Genomic DNA, 19651 nt, shown 5'->3' with positions numbered 1-19651 from the left:
TCCTTTCTAAAACTCTTTTTTTCATCGTAAAACTACATTCAAAAAGGTATCAAAAGGCAAATAGAAAATAGACCTGCTGAAATCATACAATACAAAAATACAAACATCCTCTCAGAACACAGCTGACAGGATTTAACAGGAGTGGGCGGCTTTTCTCCAGTAAATATGTAAACAGAACAGGTTTCTCCAAAACTAACTTACTCCATTTTGACCAGTTTTGCGTAAATAACATTTTTAAATCTCTAAGAAGTGAAAAAGTAACAAACATTACTCTTTACAACTACAACACTGATGCAGTGTCTTGTTTGTCATAACACTGAAGTGCCAAGTCACACCAGAGAGTGGCACAGCGTCCATTGAAATAAATGTTGCTTGAAGCTACAGACAGTAACATAGAGACTATTTGGACTCATGGTCACTAACCACACAGTTGGCACAATTATTTCAAGGGACCGTACTTTCACCATCCCCTCCTGTGTCATTACTGGCAGGAGTAGATGGAAATCACCCCTCGTCTCATTTTGTGGAGCAGTTTACACTTTGGCAGAGCGGAGTTAGAGCGTTATAAATATGGATGGCCGGACGTGTGAGTTTCCAAAGTTCACATATGTACGCAGATTTTTTTTCGCTTCTGCAACTCCGCTGAAATAACTTGATCTGGCTGAAGTTGTTGCTGTCATGAATGGTGATTTGACCAGGTCATTACACAGGGGTTAAGAAGAGTTCAGCAGATTCCCTTGGCTGGTTACTGTCACTATTCACTAAAATCATCTGTGTTACTGTATGTGCTTGGTTAGTTTTTACACAACAGTGGACCGAGTGAGTTTTGGAGAAACTGTCTTTGAATAGGATCCGACAAAGCCAACGAAAGGCCCCGAGTAGGGACATGCACCTCCTTCACGCTCCTCTCTTCTTTGTTACAAGTGCATAGTAAGAACAGTAAAGTAATGCAGATGGACAACCGAGCTGTTAGCAGAGGGTGGGAATTAAAAAATTGATCATTAATATGCAAAACAGGCAAACAGAAACGATTCATGGAGATTTTGGCAAACTTACTTGAACATTCATGCTTAAAAATGTGCAGTCTGTTATAATCTTTTATACCTTCTTCAAGTACTCTCTTCTTCTTCGTCACTTCCTGTGTGTGACAGAACCATACGTCACTCCTGTCTCCTCCTATGCTTTCCTACTTTTTCACCCCCCTGTGCTAACCGCAAATCACCCCGACATCTTCCCCATGAGAGCAGTTGTGTTTCCCAACCCTGGATCTCTTGCACTCCAGCAGCGACCTCTCACCGCCCTCACACTCAACGTCATCCAGAAAGATCCTGACTCTGCTGTCTGCCTCCCCCAGCGCAGCCCGCTTCATCACCGCCAGAGCCGTCGTGAAGCCGAGCTGACGACACACCACAGTGCCCGCCTTGCTGGTGAAAAGGTCATCACACACTGTCCCCCACTCTCCTCGGATAAAGATCTCCACTCTGCCTCGATCTGATAAACCATCAGTGCTCACCAGTCGCACCGAGCCAACCCTCAGCCTTCTCCCTCCTCTTCCTCTTTTGAAGCCACGACCTCTACCTCTTCCTCTGGTCCTCTTATATATTTGATTTCCCTCCCCAGCAGTTTCCAGCTTCTCCCCAAGCCACAGCTTCTCTTCCTGTGCTTTAGGCAGCATGGTGTTGGTTGTTGGTCTCTGGGGCTTGTAGGAAGATACAGTGGGTTTCTGGCTCCAGTATGGCGGACGTGGTGTGGTCAACGCCCCAGGACGCTCAGGGTAACGTGTAGAGGTCAGAGCCATCTGGGCTCGTTTCAGAGATGTTCTTGTGGATGGAGAAGGAGGAAGCTGAGGTGAGGTTAAAGGGTGGGAGGTGGTACTAGGGGAATACTGATGTGGTCTCCCATGTCTCCTTGTTGGACGCGTGGTGATGATTGGGGTTTGAGCAATCCTAGAGGAGACCGCAGTCATGATGGTTGTGCGATAACCTGAGGGAGAGACAGAATCACCCTCTTTATTTGAATATATGTATTTTAACAATGTGTTAAAGACTTTTCTTACTTTAAAGTAATACACATGGATACAGTAAATATGAAGCTAGTGGTTAGGCTAAGCTAAGCTGGTTAGCTTAGCCTATAGCACAAAGACCGGAAACAGGGAAACAAAATGAATTTGCCCTCCAGCTTTGCTAACTAAGACATTATTTGGTATTTCTCACTTTGGTTTAGGTACAAAATAAACATACTAAACAAATTAATAAGTGAGGTTTAGAGGCGCTGGTTGCTGATTCCATTACCCTGTTAGAGTCAGACTAGCTGTTTCCACAATACCATTCCAGAGAATGGTATTGATCTTCTCATCTAACTCTTGTCATATGCATATGTCCTAAAATGTCCAACTATTCCTTTAAGTAATGCAACAAAGTGGTGAATTAAGCACTGAGTGTGTTTCATGACCCGACGGCTCACTATAGCCGTTTAGAGAGCTGTTCTCCTTGAAAGCTGGGAAGGAAAAGACATAAACACAGACACACAAAGATGAATGTCCAAACTGAGGCTGATGCAGAACCATTTATTCAAAATAAATAAAGCCAATGTACCTGATTTAACTTAAAGTAGTGCAAATATGCAACACATAGATAAGCACCATTTATCCTGCTTTATACTCTTGTACCAGCCAAAGAATAACACGTAAGCAGGGGTTAAAGTTGGGAATGAAGGCATCTTTAGCTAATTCCACTGTACCTGAGTTTGACATTAGCTTGTGCAAATGGTTCATCCCCCAGTCTATATCTGCACAGGCAAACTTATTAATTAATAATATACCCTGTAGTCAAGACACGGAACATTACTGTAGTTAATATTAAATTTCAAACAGTTTGACTGCAATTTTATTAACATTTAATGCTGTCTATACAGCTTTAATCTGTTACTCTCTCCACAATTTAGAAGATTTTTGTTATGATTTCTTTTCTTTTAACTCTTCCAGTGCAGAGATGTTGCAAAGTAAGTGCAAAGACTAATAAGATGCATAAGTAAAAGAGCAAAATTGTATCAAAGAATTACCTGTTTGGGTGGATATGGATTTATAGAATCTCAGATGAGGTAAAACCCTCCTCCCCCCCAAAAAAAAAATTTAACAATAGTATATAATATAAAATATAATATCAAAAAATTAAAATGTCTATTTTAATAGACAATTTCATTGATTGTACAAGTTTTTTTTTTTTCAGTATTGTGCAAAACGACCCATAGATTGAATTACAATAAATAAATTACTATTTCATTTACCAATTAAGCCTACTTGCTATTTTACTGTCATTTATTCATGTAGCTGGAATAAAAAAGCGTTGACATAGTTTTCACTATTCTTGTCTAAAAATTAATACAATAAAAATGTTATGGAGCTTTAAATAAAATGCTATAATAGCGAGAATTGCACAATAATAAACTCTATATCAGTGCTGCAGCACTTAAATAGAACTGATATACAGATCAAAAAGTGGGGAAAATGTCCCTTTGCATATTTAAGTAAACTTAGCTGCCAAACAATTTAAATTTCATATCTTATATGATTTTATTTCCATATAACTTAATTAACCTGCAGCTGACATTTGTAGCAACTAAAACCCTAGCGACCTTTCTATGCAACTGTGATTTTACAGTTTTCTAATTATTGTCAAAGTGGTATGATTTTTATCGTTTGAACATAAATTGCAAAGAATTTTCCATCTGAAAAGATACCTGAAGTTGGAAAACGTTAATTTAGCTATTAACATGTTAAAATGTAAAACAAAATTACAGCGCAGAAGAAGAAACCAGCTGGCTTGGCGCTGGTGGCTTCTCCCCGAGGCAAGGTGTGCACTGCTCTACTAGTAGGTTTAATGTCAGCCCTAACAGTCGACTTAGTAGTAGGGTAAATGGTGGACCTAGTGGCTGGGTTAACAGTTGACCTAGAAGTGGGATAATCTGTGGAGCTGGTTTGGTGAACAGGTGCACCAGGGGGCCTACCAGAGGGCGTGGTTGTGGCGGGAGTTGTTGCCATGGCCATCTGGACAGTTGTGGGTAAGGTTGTTGGTTTTATTGTTGTGGCTGTGGTTGTTTTTACTGTTGTTGCTTTTACAGTTGATGTTGTCGGTGGTAATGTTGTCTTTCTCGCTGATTTTCTTGTTGTCTGCAATGTTGCTATTCTTGTTGTCGCTGTTTTTGGCGGTAATGTTGGCTTTGTTGTTGTTGTTGTTTTTCTTGTTGTTGTTGTTGCTGTTGCTGCTGTTGGTGGTGCTAGCTGTGTTTTTCTTACTGTCTTTCTTGTTGGCATTGGTGGTTTTATTATTATTATAGGCTTTCTTGGTGATTTTTTAGTTGTTGTTGTTGTTTTTCTTGTGGTTGTCGTGGGAACAGGAGTCGTGGTCGGTTTCTTGTTGATTACAAACTCTGCAAACACGAAAAGAAAGAAATGAAAACTTTTTTTACAGCGTCTTTGAAACATGAAAATAATTTTGTTAGCGTTCAACAGATAAATCTCTGATGAGGTTTTGGTAAGATTCTAATGTTTGAATGAAGAGCAAAAAACAAAACACAAAAGTGACAAAGCAGAAAGTAACTAGGAAGTGTAAGAAAAATAAACATTATTTTAAGATTTTTCTTACCTTCTCTGGGGTAAAAGTGAATCAGTTTTCCCTTTATCTGAACATGTGAAGGCTTGATGCTGCATTTTCCTGGTGGAGCTCGTCTGTGTGGTCAACAGAGAAAAGATTAACACATGTAAAATTAGATGCTTTTTGAGCTCTGTAGCTTTTTAAAGTACTTTTAAGTAGTTTTAGTGTATTCTAAGAGTATTTAGTGAAGTCAAGATCTACATAATCTGCACAATCTGCACTCCTGGCCTGAGTTAGTTTCCTTTCTGGTGAAGTTCACACTCTCTCAGCTGGCCTCTTGACAAGACCAAAAAAAAGTGTCATTGTAGAAACTGTCAAATTTGATCAGTAGCACCTAAACGTCTGCACCACACACTACTGTAGAGGTGATGAAGTGTTGTAATTAGCTACCTGGAAGGGTCCACTATCTTATAGATGACTCCTGCTCTGGCTGTGGCACTCGGGGCTCCTGTGGCTAAGAAATACAGTTCACCTAGAAAGATGGACAGAGGAAAGGGAGAAAGGGGGTGGACAAGAAGAGATGGGGAGAAAAAGACAATGAATCATTGACAAGAGTTTTGCCAAGAAAAAAATGGAGGGAGGCAAAAATACAGCATAGAGAAAGGAAGGAAGAGCGAGTATGGATAGAAGAAAAAGCAAGAAAGTAGAGGAGAGAGGGAGAAAAATAGCAAAACGGGAGATGTAGAGGGAAGAGGGAGGAGAGAAGACATTAGTTAAAAAATGTGTTATGGTAAAAATTAGAGAAGGTGTCTTACAGTAAAGGGGTTTGGACTTTGCTTGAACTTTTCAACTTAAATCTCCTGCAGAGCACTTTCAGTGGGAGGGAAGAGATTATCTAAGGCCAGCAGCATGTGTGCAACATTCTCCCTGGTAAGTCAACAGCCTGCTCTCTTTAATCCAAGTCAAACCAAACCCTCTACTGGAACATGTAAGCCCCTCAGAAACTGTTGCAGTTGTTGCAGTAAGTGAAGACATTCACATGACTGAAATGTATTTACCATTACTTGTTCATTATATATCATTTTATGTTGGCAAAGATGCCTTGAAGTACAGTAGTTTCATGAATCAGTATGAGTAAGTTTATTTTGCACTGTAGAGATACATTGGTTGGTTCAAAATGCAAAACGTGGACTGTTTTGGCAGCATCCACAGGACCTCATTAAAGAACCATCAAGTTTGCGATAACATCATCATAGGTTGATGAAGGCTTACTGGCAAAATATGTTTTCAAAACACATTCCACTTAATCTTATTACTAAACTTAACAAAAATAAACTTTCCCACACCTTAATGACCTCATTTCTTTTATTTATTCTTTAATGGTTATGCAACACTGGTGTTGGTGAATAATAAGTAGCCTGTCACATAAGGTCATTACCTGCCTCATCCTCGGCAAACGAGATGATGTATTTATAATAACTGTTGATGAGTTTGGGGAATCTGCAGGTCTGGTCTGTTCCCATACAGATCTCATTGTACTGCCATTCACCTGTGCTGACATTCTCCTTTAAAGACATCAGACGCCTAAATAGAAACAAACACAGATACATATAAATCCACATCAGCGTATGCGTTCAATGTAAGTGCAGCTTATTGTGCTTTGTGTTATTGAAAGTGTTTCTGCAGTCACACTTTTGACTTGATTGCTGCAGTGGCACACACATGCAGGGGCAAAAATGCACATGTTTTCATTTTTGAATAAGAAGAAGAAACACATACCCACTCATGAAATCCCCAAAGATGTAGATTCCGTTGAGGTTGGGCATCTGACAGCCTCTGTAGATGTATCCTCCTGTCACTGATTTGCCCAACTTGTGAGGGTAGGCAAAGATAGGCAAGATGTCATCTACACATACAGAGACACAAACACATCACTTTATACTGTTCATCACATAAAAAGAACACAATCTTCTACTAACTGTATATTGTAGGTGCATAGACAGATAAAAGTTGTGCATCATATCAAAAAAACAAGGTGGGAAGTTTTGGAGACTGAGCTCACAAACTTGTTCAGACATAAATGACAAAGTAGAAGCTTTCACGGGGCAGAAGTAGAACATACATTTTTAACAATTTAATCCGTCTCAGTAGTGTAGTTCGTAAAAAGTGAAAGTAAAATAAAAACATGTCATAGCTCACATCTGCATCCATTTTGCAGAGGCCACTTTGTGTCCCTCTGTGTGAATATTAGATTCAGTTTATGGACTCTGAAGTCGGTGACAGTGACCCAGAAACTCGACTCACCTAGAGATGAGTTTTGGCAGAGTTTGCGATCGTAGCAGCTGAATCCTTCTTTGGCCCTCCATCCATAGTTGCCTCCTTTAAACATATGTTGCCACAGTTAGTAAAACTAGTAACTAAAAGTAAATATACTTTTGGACTCACAGAGCTATTGTTTGGCCTCTAAAAAGAAACTTGTAATTTGATGTTTATTTCGTGCCTTTTTTTGGAACCCAACATAACTAGACCCCATTCACCGTAACTGTTAGGGAGCAGACTGAGATTAAGCTATGATGTCTGACTCACTGTCTGACTGTGCGGTCTCTGAGAGAACACTTTTATATGATGTGGGGATGAGTAGATAATGTCAGCCACTTCATGTACTGTTGAGAGCGAACGACTTCAGGCGAGATCTTGAATGAACATGCACTTGTGCTAAAAAGTAAACAAAAAATCCTCATACCTTTAACAATGAGGTCCACCTCTTCATATTTGTTCTGGCCCACGTCACCACAAAGCATCCGGCCTCTGCCACGGCCTGTAGCACGGTCACCGCGGTCAATGGAGCAGCGCCACATGTTGCGCACTCCATAGGCATAAATCTCTGCCAAGAAAGAAAGAAATGTACGTGTTGACACAAATAGCAAATATCCCTTGTAATGATTGAATGAATAATCTTCAGAAACTGTATAGAGAAACCCAAGTTACATTTCTGGAGTGAACAGTGATTTTGCACCCATCGAGGCATTTGAAGAATCTAGACTGCTCATTTGCAATCGTGCCATTTATCTTAAATGTTCATGAATTAATTAATCGTAGAAGTCACCAGACACGATGACATTATTCCACTTAAAGAGAATATTTTAAGGGATTTACCAGGTCGTGCTTCCTTTTCCCCCAGGAACGGGTTGTCTGATGGAATGCTGTACGGGGCTCCGTCGTCATTGTTGTCGACATCAACGCGCAGCGCCTTGCCGAGAAGCGTTGACCTATTGAACACAAGGTGTAGACAAGAGAGCGTGAAAGACTCAGAGAGGTTTCAAGGGCTGAGGTGGCTTTTTAAAGGCAGATTCATTTTCTTTACAACTTCTGCTTCATGTTTTTCTTTAACTCCAAATTCTCCTGACTCTGTCGTATCATCTCCCTTAAATCTTTTAAACATTGTGTACAAGTCATTCTTCCTCGTACCCATGTCTTCATCTCCACCCAACGTCCTGTCATGGTTACTGCCCACTCTACCGTCACTTCTCGCTCTGTTCATCCATCTGAGCTAAATCTCTAAGTTAGCCCTTTTACTCCCTTCTTGCCCCCCCCTCCCTCCATCTTTTTCCAGTCTAGTACTCCTCCCCTATCATTCACCTTTTTTCCTCCCTATGCCCAGATCACTGTCTCCTTATAACCCTTTTCCACTCTCTCCAATCCCACGCTCCACTCTCGCTCTCCCTTACACATACCAGTGTGTGGCGGCCCGCAATGTGTAGTGTCAATATTAGACTTGGCAGGGAGTATCCTTAGTCATTCCCAGGACAGCTAATACAGCATGTCAACAAAACCCCTCAGAAACTAACTAGCTACAGAGCTAAATTATGACTGTCTGGAGAAAAGGTGTCAGTATCTCAGCTACACATACTTTTATGTCATTAACCTGCTGCTGATAGGACAAACAATACCATTAATAACAATAATTAATTAGGTTAGGCTTGCATTCTTTTAAATGTAAAAGATGACTGTATTATTTTGGTTTAAAGCCGCAGTATCAATTAAATTGATGCCAAGTATTAGTCAGCTCCACAATTCACAGTGTAACTACTACGTATGACATTCTTGGAGTATTGTGCAACGTGTACACAAAAAATGAGCGGTAATATTTATGCTTCTGACCTTTTTTTTTTTTTTATCCTTTGGCAGTAATTAACCTTTAATCCACTGTGGGCAGATCAAATGAGAATGAAGAATGACAGGTGGAGTTTATAGTTCAATGACAAAACCTCCATTACAGTGAAAAAACCCACATCGGCATATACACATGCTCAAATATCGTGTTTCTGTGTGAATATATAGGCACAACGCACATTGCCTTAAGATACAGCTAGCCTCTCTATGGAATGAGTCAAATGAATTATAATTTAAAGGTCGTGTGGTTGGAGAGTTGAGTAATGTTTACCAACACAGTAAAAGACCAAAAATGCCCTGCAGCCCCTTTAATAACATCTCATTTTATTAACTGTATGTACACCGCTGTCGGCATAAACACACACTGCCACCTCTCCTTGACTTGTCAACTATGTTACATCTCCCATCAGCATCTGTGCACTGCCACAGAATGCTTACACTGTCCATACTTTGATTTTTTATTCTGATTTATTTAAAAGTGGGAACAACAAGTCCTCTCCAGTAAATCCTGCTTTAAATAGAGAAATAAAACAACAAACACAGTATGTCATTGAAACTTCTGTCTCTTCTTATCATTGGACAGTTTATTCACACTGCTGCACATAACTGGGGTCTTTCTCAATAAACACACTTATTATACATTATGTTTTGGGCCAATTTTGGAAATGTAGTATGAGTTGATTATTGAAATCTCAATAAACAAGTGCACTTTCAGAACTTGGCAGGTTTCAAAGATAAGTGTGTGTGATCATTTGTTTTGTACCCTTGACGTAATGAATTGAATTATATGAGCAGGTTTTCCAGCCCTAGGAGAAGTGGAAGATAAGTGGTCTTCAAACAGCTATCATTTATAGTTGTCACTGAGCAACAGTTGTGAAGTTTATATTCTCCATAATTTCGATGCTTTTCATTAGACTTTACTTAATTGGAATTTAATTAACTGGAAGGCAAAAGTGGCTGGTTCTAACAACACTTTGGTATTTTGTTAATATATGTTTATGTAGACAACGCCTCAGTGTCAAGGAGGTTTTAAAAAATTATCTTTGATCAGCAATTTCTTTTTCAGTAAAGCAATTCAGGGGTTTGTTTATCTTATCCAGGTAAATTATTTTAAATTACATAGAAGACTGAGGCTTTGAAAGAGTAATTATACATTATAATTATAATTATATATTTTTTGAGCAATTATGTTTCAAACTTTTCCTGGGCTCACGTCATAAATGTGCTGCATATTTCAGGTTGGCTTTTTTTTGTGGCATGAAAACGTATTTTGTTACGACAATAGTGCGCTAGCTCAAAAATTCAATGTTAGGTGTTGGCTGATATTAAAGTTAACGTAATCCTGGCTCTCCCTAGTTCACCTGAATTTGTTAAATTATATTTACTTGTTCTGTGAGTTGCCAAACTTTCCAAAGGGGTCCCCAGCTCGCCCACCGTCACCGATGAAGATGTACAGATAGCCGTCATGGCCAAACAGAAGCTGTCCTCCATTATGGTTGGAAGCCGGCTCTACCACCTCAAGGATGGTTCTACACCAAGAGAGCAGAGATAAGAGGAGGTTGAGTATACATATACAAACTATGCAGGCTGAGGCTACAATATGTGCAGTTCACACTCTCCTTTTTTTCCATTTTCCTCACCTCTCAGAGGAGTGGTCTAGTTGGTTGTCATCATGTGTTGACAGTGTGAACTCGCTGATACGTATCCTCTCCTCCTTCTTGACCGACACAGAGTAGTACACATATGCTTTTCTGACTGTTGTGAACCTAAGTTCAGAAGAAAAGCTAAATGTTAATGTCCAAGTCATGCTTTACACATGACTGTGCCTTTGGAGGAAAAAGGTGTGACAAGCTGTGCACAAAGTTCTCTACATAACCCTCACAAATAACTGGTACTGTTACTAATATGAAAGTATGAACCTTGGGTGCAGGGCTATGCAGAGGAATCCCCTCTCGTCTCCAGCCCACGGTGACGTGAGGACAGCCCGGGTGAGGTTGAGGAAAGGTCGGTCAATCCTGGAGCCGTTGGCCAAATATACCCACACATAACCCAGCTGCTCTGCCACAAAGAAGCGATGAGTTCCATCATCTGCGTGGATCATGGCCACAGGGTTACGGAGCCCGTTGGCAACCTCCTGTAAACACAACTCCAGACAACCTTTCGGATCTTCACGCACCAAGCCGAGGTTAGCATTTAGTTCTGGGGACAGAAAAGAGGAAATATAAAGGGAGAGTTGTTATGATATGATTTTGAGATTGTTAAAAGCACACAAAACATATAATGCGTTTGTTGCATTCAAATCTAAGTGTGTTGATGTGAGACTTGGTTACTACAACTTCCTGTTCTCCACACAGCCACATAGACTGTACATATACAGTAAGGGATACAGAGATAACAATGCCAGTCTCTTACTCCACTTCTTTGGTTCAGAGTTAATTCTACAACTACTGGATGAATAACCATGAAAATTTGTGCAGACATTCATGGTTCCCCGGGGATGATTATTCAACCTCACTATTAGATTAACCTCATGTATGAGTGCTAACTGGTGTGTGCGCACCGGCTTGTGAACATGAAAACATCTGTCCAACACCATACCCGCATTAGTCAGTACATTAGGATAGCAGTACTGTTTGTCCTTCAGCTCCAGATAGTCACAGAACCTTCTGCGATCATCTTCTATTGTTGCCGTCAGGTTTGCGAACTGCTGCGGGCTCCCCGTGTTCTCCAAGAGGAGACTGAGTGTGTACCGACACTGATGCCAGTAGTTAGAGCAGTAATCACGGCACAGACCAGGCAGTATCCGCATAGGTGTGTTGGCATCTTCAGCATCATACAGGTGGGCAGCATATGGAGAGCACTCCTGGCATAAGAAAAGAAACACAAATATATTGGAAATTTTCTAATGAGAAAGCCATAAATGCAAGATTTTTTTTAACTAATTAAATGTGGGATAGTATTTAAACTACTTCAATACATGTGGTTAATGAGAATGTACATAACTCGTGTCAATCTTCATTATATGTCTGTTAATATTCTAGATGTTTGGACTAAATGTTCTGAAGAGAAGATACTCTATTTCACTGTCATCCTATAACTTCTAGATGTTATAGGATGTTTGTCAGAGATGTTAAACACCAAAATCCCTCTACATGCCAAACACTGCTTGGAATATACCGTATATGAACGACTTCATACAAACATTAGAACAGACTAAATCTCTTTTTCAAGCCAGGAGAGCCATTGCACTTGATGGAAGATTATGCATGCTCCATCATTGAGAATGTGGATAAGAAGGGAGCATGTGTAAAGACTCATTTACATTGTCAAGAAAAAATTATTTATTTTATATCCCAAACTGTTGTATTCTTACAGTATGTTGCATTTTATTATACAATTTAATATTATCTTACTGAGGAAAAAAATGTCTGATACTGTGGATGAAAATTTTGCTCTTTATCAGGGATGGAGAGTTTCTGTGTCTATACTCATTAACCCTCTTTTAAGCTGATGTGTTTATCTCAGAGGTAGAGTTAAAAGACATGTATGGATCAGATAAATAAAGGATTTGTGCACTTATTCTCACCGCAGCTCCTCACCGCCTCATTGCCTCACTATAACTGGTCAGGCCTGGGTTATATACAGCCTGTCTGATTGCTGCCTGGTATAAATGGATCCCAGGATGGTCCAGTCAGTTATTAAGTCATAACCACACTGTCCACACCCAGAATAGTGAGCTGCAGGCACAGGAAGGCACAGCAACCAAACCATTGTGTGGTTGACTGGTGCTCGTTCACTCAGCGCCAGATCAGCCTAACCGATCATCACCGGGAAGCAAGAACCCAAAGAACAAAAAAAAAAAGCCTAACATCACTTATTCAGACATAAAATGTTTGACGGAACACAAATATGAAAAAGCAACTGAGCAGATGGTCAAGTGATGCACAAACTGTGATTAAGTACAGTGTCAGGCAAGTTTACTGTATGCTTTAAATGCCCATAGGAGCAATAATGGTGGCAGAAGTAGGACTTCAATCTATTGCAGTTTGTAAAGGACATAAAACTGATAACATTTGATTGTTGAGATGAGTACACTCTTCCGAAGAATGTTTTTGGGCAAAAGGTTTAAATAATTTAGCACATGTCAGAAGAACTCAGACTGACTCTTATTGCTCGTCTACAAAGCAGTTGCAAGCCTTGAAACCAAATATGCTGTTGTCTCTTATTCCCCAAAGAAACATAAGTTTCAGCTGTATTGTCTCACAATCTTACTCAATAACTGAGATTACCCCTATTGCTAAAAACAACAAAAAAGGTGAAGTTAGTGTCTTTACAAATAGCGTTGCTGTCTTCTGTGGGCAAAAATTGTATTTCTTGTACATTTTGATGCTGTGTTACATCATCTAATTGCAACTGCATGTTAATAATCTACTGTAACAATAATAAAGAAATCTGGTTGATGAAAACGTGCACATGCACAAGAAACTACAACTCACACAGGCAAACTGTGTTGTAACATTGTTTTTGTATGCTTGCACCTGAAAAGACTGCTTATAAATAATTTCCACTTTTATTTCTTTGTGCATGTCAAGCTCGAAAAGCCCCGTTAACTGTGACACGTTATTAATTATGGATATAATACGGAGACAGAAAGGGAAGAAAGTTATGTGTGGATGAGACACTGTGTATGTGTAGGTGTTACTGTAAGTATCTGTTGGTTCAATTATTTATTTATTTGTCGATGTTACTCCAAGTTACACACAGGTATGTTTGTGTGTTTGTATGTGCTTTTAGTTAAATCCCTCAGCATCCGATTGCCGCAATTTGTGTCAAGATTCATATTCCTACTTCAAGTCATAACTCAGTGACTTATACTTTCTGAGGATGTCCATAAATCCACTTAGAACCCAGAGGGAAAAGAAGCTACTTATAACTCCAGTGTCCTACAGTGTCTGACCTCTGCTGAACAGGACCCACCTGGGCCCTTTGGTTTACAGTGTTGCTGTCAGCCTCTAATCTCAACCCAGACAAAATGTGACAGTGGGTCATTAACAATACACTATGTCACCTTATTTATTTGAAAGTCGCCCTTTTTCTTGGCATCCCGTGAAATTGTTATGTAATAAGCTGTCGATGTGATATTGTTTCATCAAAATGGGTAAGAATCTACGTTTTTGGCTTTATTTAATTTTGTGTGGCATTAATAAATAATATCATCACTGACCAAAAAAAGAAAAGAGGCAGAGAAGCTAACAGTTACAGAGAATCTTTCTTAAATTACATGAAAATATATTTCTGGGCAGATATTAGAGGCTTCCTGGGAAGCAGCTTTATCTCTACAGGGCAAAACAAAAGCTGTGTTTAGTCTGAGCTGCTGGAGCTGTTGATGAAAGCAGTTTTTGGAGCAAACTGGGACGTGGAGCAGATGGAAAGTGACTTAATTGATTCCTGTGCTTCCTACGGTTTGATTCATATTCTGTACTATTCACAAGGGCACTGTAGAGTCATGCAGATGTTTCACATAAAGGTGTCTGATAGGTTTCAGAGCCATATGAAAAATAAAAGGCAAAAACAATATGGTACTTTAAATGGTTTAATGCCCACTCATCTTTGCAGCTACAGGTTCACATTGTCTTCAAAAACCAGTCATTGTTCTGAGACAGTCCTATTTTGGGTCCTACTATCATAGGGTAGAATAAATGCAACCACAAACAGCTGTTCCCTAACAATGAAGCAACTTCAAACTGCTCTAATTTGGTGTTTATGCTGTCCAGCTCAGAACAGACTAAGATTCAAACTTGAAAAGGAAATAAAAGCTTTTCTTCAGCTTTTCCTACTGGCATATATAGTCCTGACTGCACTGACTCGTCCACACAGCTGCATTTTATTATAGCTGAAAGAGAGAGGACTCGTGGCAAACAGATGGCTGGTAAATGTGTGAAGTTGAACCTTGACTGGCCCCCAACAGGGAGAGTCATAGAAAGAGAAGAGTAGAAAGGAGAGATATAGAGAAAAGAGAAGGACTAACTTTACTGTATATGGATGCTAAGATCCAGTAGTTGTGATTGTGCTTCAGAAAAGGAAAAGAAAACCAGAACAAACAGCTTGTTGTTGTCTGTGCGTTTGAGATTTGTTGTGGTATGGTGCATTCATGTGCGGCTGGGAAACTTGAACATGTCTGCTGTCAGAGTAAGCTACACCACGGGACTTTTTTTAAACTGAGAGTCTGAACAGTCTAAAACAGTACTTAAAATATGCTTTTTAAAAATGCAGCAGGGGAAACAATTCAGTGTTGTTCTGTTAAGTGCACGCTAAATGTTTTGAAGTGGCCTCAGGTGGGTTTTTGTTTGTTTTCATTTATATTGTATTTACTCATATTAAATACTTATTAAAAAGAAAGGCTACGCCGTAGCTGCAGTTATAAAGCACACACACACACACACACACACATACATTTCTTGCACGTTTCTCTTTTATGTGTCTCTCTTTGTCATTCTCTGATTTTCCTCCTCTATCTCTGTCCCTCTCTTGCAGGAACTTGATATATCCTGAACTCCTGGCCAGAGGAGGAAATGGTTGTTTGTTTGGTTTGTTAAGCTGGGGGATCATGACAATCTCCCTCCTGTCTCCCTAACACACACACACACACACACACACACACGCACGCACGCACGCGCACGCGTGCACACATACACGCGCACGCGTGCACACATACACACACTCATTTTCCTCACTGTCTGTCTGTCTCCCACTCGCTGTCTCAGTCTTTGTCTTTCTGTCTATGCATATCTCTCTCTCTCTCTCCCTCTCTCCCTCTCTCACTGTCACTGATATCAGGAAGCTCCTGTAGTGCAGCTGGAACAGAGGGCCTCAGTGTGGTGGGTTTACCCAGGATAAGTGCCCTGGCAGTGGAGTAACTTGACCACCTCCAGGGCCTCTTTTACTTCAATCCATCGACCTGGGAGTAACCACAACCACAGAGAGATTCTTCCAAGAAAGATTTTTTTTTTTTAATCTAGACAAAGTGTTCATGAAAACACAAATATTCATAACTCAAAGAAAGAACAGCCACATGTTTCAGTCCTATAGTTCACTTTATTTGACTGAACCTTTTGTCGAAAGACTGAAAATGTAAAAAGAGGAATAAGTTTGGCACCAAAATACCTTTGTTTACTTTTAAGATGACTTTTAAGATAATTGTGCTCATTTAAGAAATTAATACATTGTAGTCTGCGACATAACAGTTTCTTCCAAACTGTTTCTCTGAAGGAGATTTTTTTTAACTTAAAATAGCTGTATGTGATTTTAAAAAAGAAACCCATCTCTAAGCTTTACATATGCATTACAGCATTACACTGCTCTTAACTCAGGCTGTATCTCAGTCAAACTAGACTAACCATTGAAAGTCGTACGTGCGCTGCAGTGCTGTCATTACACTCAAGACCCAGCCTGCGCTGCCTGGAAAGAACCACAGTAGGCTATAATTACCACAATGATAGAAACCTATATTTTAGGAGTCACAGGATTTGTCACTGACTTTACATAGCATATGATGTTTTAAACTGCCGGTAAGACTAAGACACCATGTTTTTTCCGTTGTTTTGGTGCTGATATCAAAGATGAAAGTGTTATTCATAGGACAGCCGTCAAGCCCGCTTGTTTTGGCTTCTGTAGAATGAAGATTTTATCTGAAGAAAGCCATCTGTGTATGGGCCAGACCAAAATTGTGCTGCACCAATCATCCAATTTGCACTCACAATCTGCACGTAGTTTGTGTCTGAGCTGCAAAGTCAGCGCTGTATTATGCAATCAGCGAGTGGGACTGGCTTCAAGGCTCACTGTCTAAGATTAGAGAGCTCGGAAAAGAAACTAAAATGCAATGACACTGAAATAGAAAGTCATTATTCCCCAACATTAATCAAGTAAGATTGCAATCTCACCTAAATGTATGACAAAATTTAACTTTATTTTGTCAGATTAATGCAGTATGAGTCTTTTTTTGTTTTTTACATAACTGCTCAGTCCTTACTTCTAAAAAAACTTTGACTTTTTTTTTTTTTTTTATTACAAACTGTGCTGATTCCTTGCACGGATGTGTACTATCCACTCAGTGTTTGTCAGCTGTCATTGAGATTTTGTGTACAGATTAATTAAGTTTTCCCATCCACAACTTTAGGTAGTACAGGTATATATTGCAATTCTCTGAATCTTGGGGTGATGTAGTTAAAACTTTCGACTGTATTTGGTGAGACTACAAAAAAGGGCTGTTAAATGTGCTGTTAAATTGCACTGCAATCTTTTCTCACACAGCTGTTCTGCATCAGGGTCTGGAGTCCTGCTAACTCCTGCCTATGTCTGTGACTCATATGAGGGAAGATACTAAACAAATGCTTTCTGGGAACCTGGAAGGGATGGAGCATAGTTTCCCTTTGTGAATTTACTGTATGTGTTGCTCACATGTGTCTTCTTTGACAATTTAAAGTCAGTAATTTGGTATGCTGTGACATGCTGTTATTGCATTTTTGTTCTACTTTGTCAATGTTTTGGCTCAAAGGATTTCCTCTAAATTTGGTTGTAATGCTCCAATCAAATGGTCAGTTTGTGTTCTTTATTTTAAACCAGAGTTTAAATATCTACTTTATTACACTACATTATTTGGCTGATTTAGGTTCACACGGCCCAATCACAAGCTAACCCATCAAAAACTGATGAAGATTTAGTTAAGACTGTTGTTTTAACTTTCCAAGCATGAGTAACTGCTGTCTAACAGATGCCAACTTCACCATGTAGCCATTAAACCGCATGTTTTGTTGGTTACTGTACTCAAACCACACCACAGATTCCTTTGGCGTGAGACTTGTATTTCCAGGAGGTCTCAGTGTGGTTATTTAGTCCCCACTGGAATATAAATGGCATTAGTAATATCTGACAAAGACAAGCCAGAGGGATAAATGCTCTTGTATTTAAATAAACTGCTCAAAATATGCACACTGTGCTCATCTTGAAGACATCATGGTGTAATACATCAACACCAGGTTTTCCTTTTTAGTTCTGCAAACATCCGCAGACGGACAAATTTACACCTTGCATGAGAGACATATTTAGGTTCACAAAAATCTGGGACTGTATAGTCACTGCAGCACATAAAGTTTCATATGGATTCCACAGTGAGAATGACTGTACGTCTTGCATTTTTTACACTACCAAGTGACAGGTATATATTTCCAGTGCAGTGGTGTAGTTTCAAATTGCCATTGTGCTTTATATAATGTCAGAGAGTCACATAATCAAATGCAATTAATAAGAAATATTATGCCTTTAAGGTCTGGATACACAGGATGATGAAAGCTTGCCCATACAATCAAACATAGTGAAATGTTTCTCTTACCTGGCAGAGGATGGTGCGGATGTACTTGCCACAGGTGGCAAACCCTGAATGGTCAAAGTTCTCCATGATGGTGTAAAACTTGACTGATACTTCCTCATCTTTCTCCAGATCACAGCATCCAAACTTGGAGTACTCCTTGCAAAAGACCAATGGCTGCCGAGGCTCAAACGGAGGCTTGTAGTCCAAGCACTGAGGGTGACAGCTCCCCCACCAGGCCTGGAGCAGCAACAGCAGCACTGACAGAAGTAGGTGAAGGAAGAAGGTGTGCTGCAGGATGCGTTGCGGGACCAAATTACAGGTTTGTAGAGTCATGGCGTAAAGATGCTGTCTTTCAGTTCAGGATAGTGTGGCTCATGCCCCAATAATGCTGTTATTCAAAGCAGCTTGTATGTGATCTTTCAGTATAAGCCAGTGCACATGTTACATGTCCTGTCAAGCACAGGTTTGAAACTCAAATTTTAAATGCCTGTAAGGTTTTAGAGTGTTGGATGTCCTCATCTGATGTCCTGGCCTCTGTAGGTTTCAGGCAGCCATATGTGTTTGTGTTTGTGTCAGTGTGTGTAGAAGTGCGAATGTGTCTTTATCAAACACTCTGACCCAGCATCACACCTGCCTGCAAGTTAGCCAGAGTTGCTCAGGATTGCACAGATTAAAAGATAAACCCACACATCGTGCTTGTATGGCAAGCTTCCCCTTGTGATGTGTGTTTAAGTTCAAGCTGATCCAGGTCCAGTGTGTTCTTCTGATGATGAGGTGATCTGCAGAACCCAAAGTTTCCAGGATTGCAGCACAAATTCTCAAAGGAGATGAGGTTTTCAAAATCTTTCAGTCCATCACATGGTAATTTCTCAAAAGTAAGTTTTCTGTTTGCAAAGCAATCCTCAAAAAAAACAAACAAAAAAAACAGTCAAATTTCTAAGAAGTAATCCAGCTTCTTGAAAATTGAAAGTTTCACCTTCAGCTGAAGTTTCTGCAAAATATTTACTCCCAGCTTGAAGTCACTTGGCGAGTCCCGCTATGTTTGCTCTGGACATGTGCTCACTTGCTGCAGCGGATGTAAGCCATACATGCAGACAGACAGCAGGAGAGAGTGGGAGAGAGAGAGAGAGAGAGGTTCTTTCATTCAGACACAGAGCCACGCTGCAGCCTTAGCTTAGATCCCTCCCTCCTCACTTCTTTCCTCCTCTTCCTCCTCCTCCTGTCTCCCCCTCTCTTCTTTCCCTTTGCTCTTTCACTCTCCTACAAAGACACATGCATTCCTTCCCATAGCATGTGGTCTATATTGCCCTGAAGTTGCAACTTTCCACCTCTCCTCCCTCCGGGCTCCCCCCACTTTCAGCATTCCCAGACCTCCTCTCTGTGTCTACCGTTTCCAGACAGACTCACTCACACTGCTGTGTGTTGTGTGTGTGCGTGTGTGTGTGTTTGTGTGTGTGGTCAGATGAATCAGGACGTGTGCTGGAAGAAGAGACCAATGGATTCTGTACGCACAATTCCA

At 40.1% G+C, this 19651-nt stretch overlaps 1 protein-coding gene across 1 annotated transcript; it reads right to left on the bottom strand.

Annotated features, from left to right (window-relative positions):
* Positions 1–1207: 1207 nt before the first annotated feature.
* LOC111224051 (HHIP-like protein 1) lies at positions 1208–18465 on the bottom strand. The gene is made up of 15 exons (XM_022748425.1): positions 18154–18465; positions 11364–11628; positions 10685–10964; positions 10406–10531; positions 10151–10294; positions 7749–7861; positions 7336–7476; positions 6897–6971; positions 6372–6498; positions 6031–6176; positions 5043–5124; positions 4644–4726; positions 4295–4428; positions 1715–1768; positions 1208–1630 (listed from the first exon to the last, which is right to left on the bottom strand). Exons 1-15 carry the CDS (start codon positions 18463–18465, stop codon positions 1208–1210), a joined length of 2505 nt encoding a protein of 834 aa, XP_022604146.1.
* Positions 18466–19651: the final 1186 nt, after the last annotated feature.

This window comes from Seriola dumerili, unplaced genomic scaffold (assembly GCF_002260705.1).
Source record: "Seriola dumerili isolate Sdu_G_001 unplaced genomic scaffold, Sdu_1.0 BDQW01000122.1, whole genome shotgun sequence".
NCBI classification, from domain to species: domain Eukaryota; kingdom Metazoa; phylum Chordata; class Actinopteri; order Carangiformes; family Carangidae; genus Seriola; species Seriola dumerili.
This window is presented reverse-complemented; position numbering and strand designations above follow the sequence as displayed.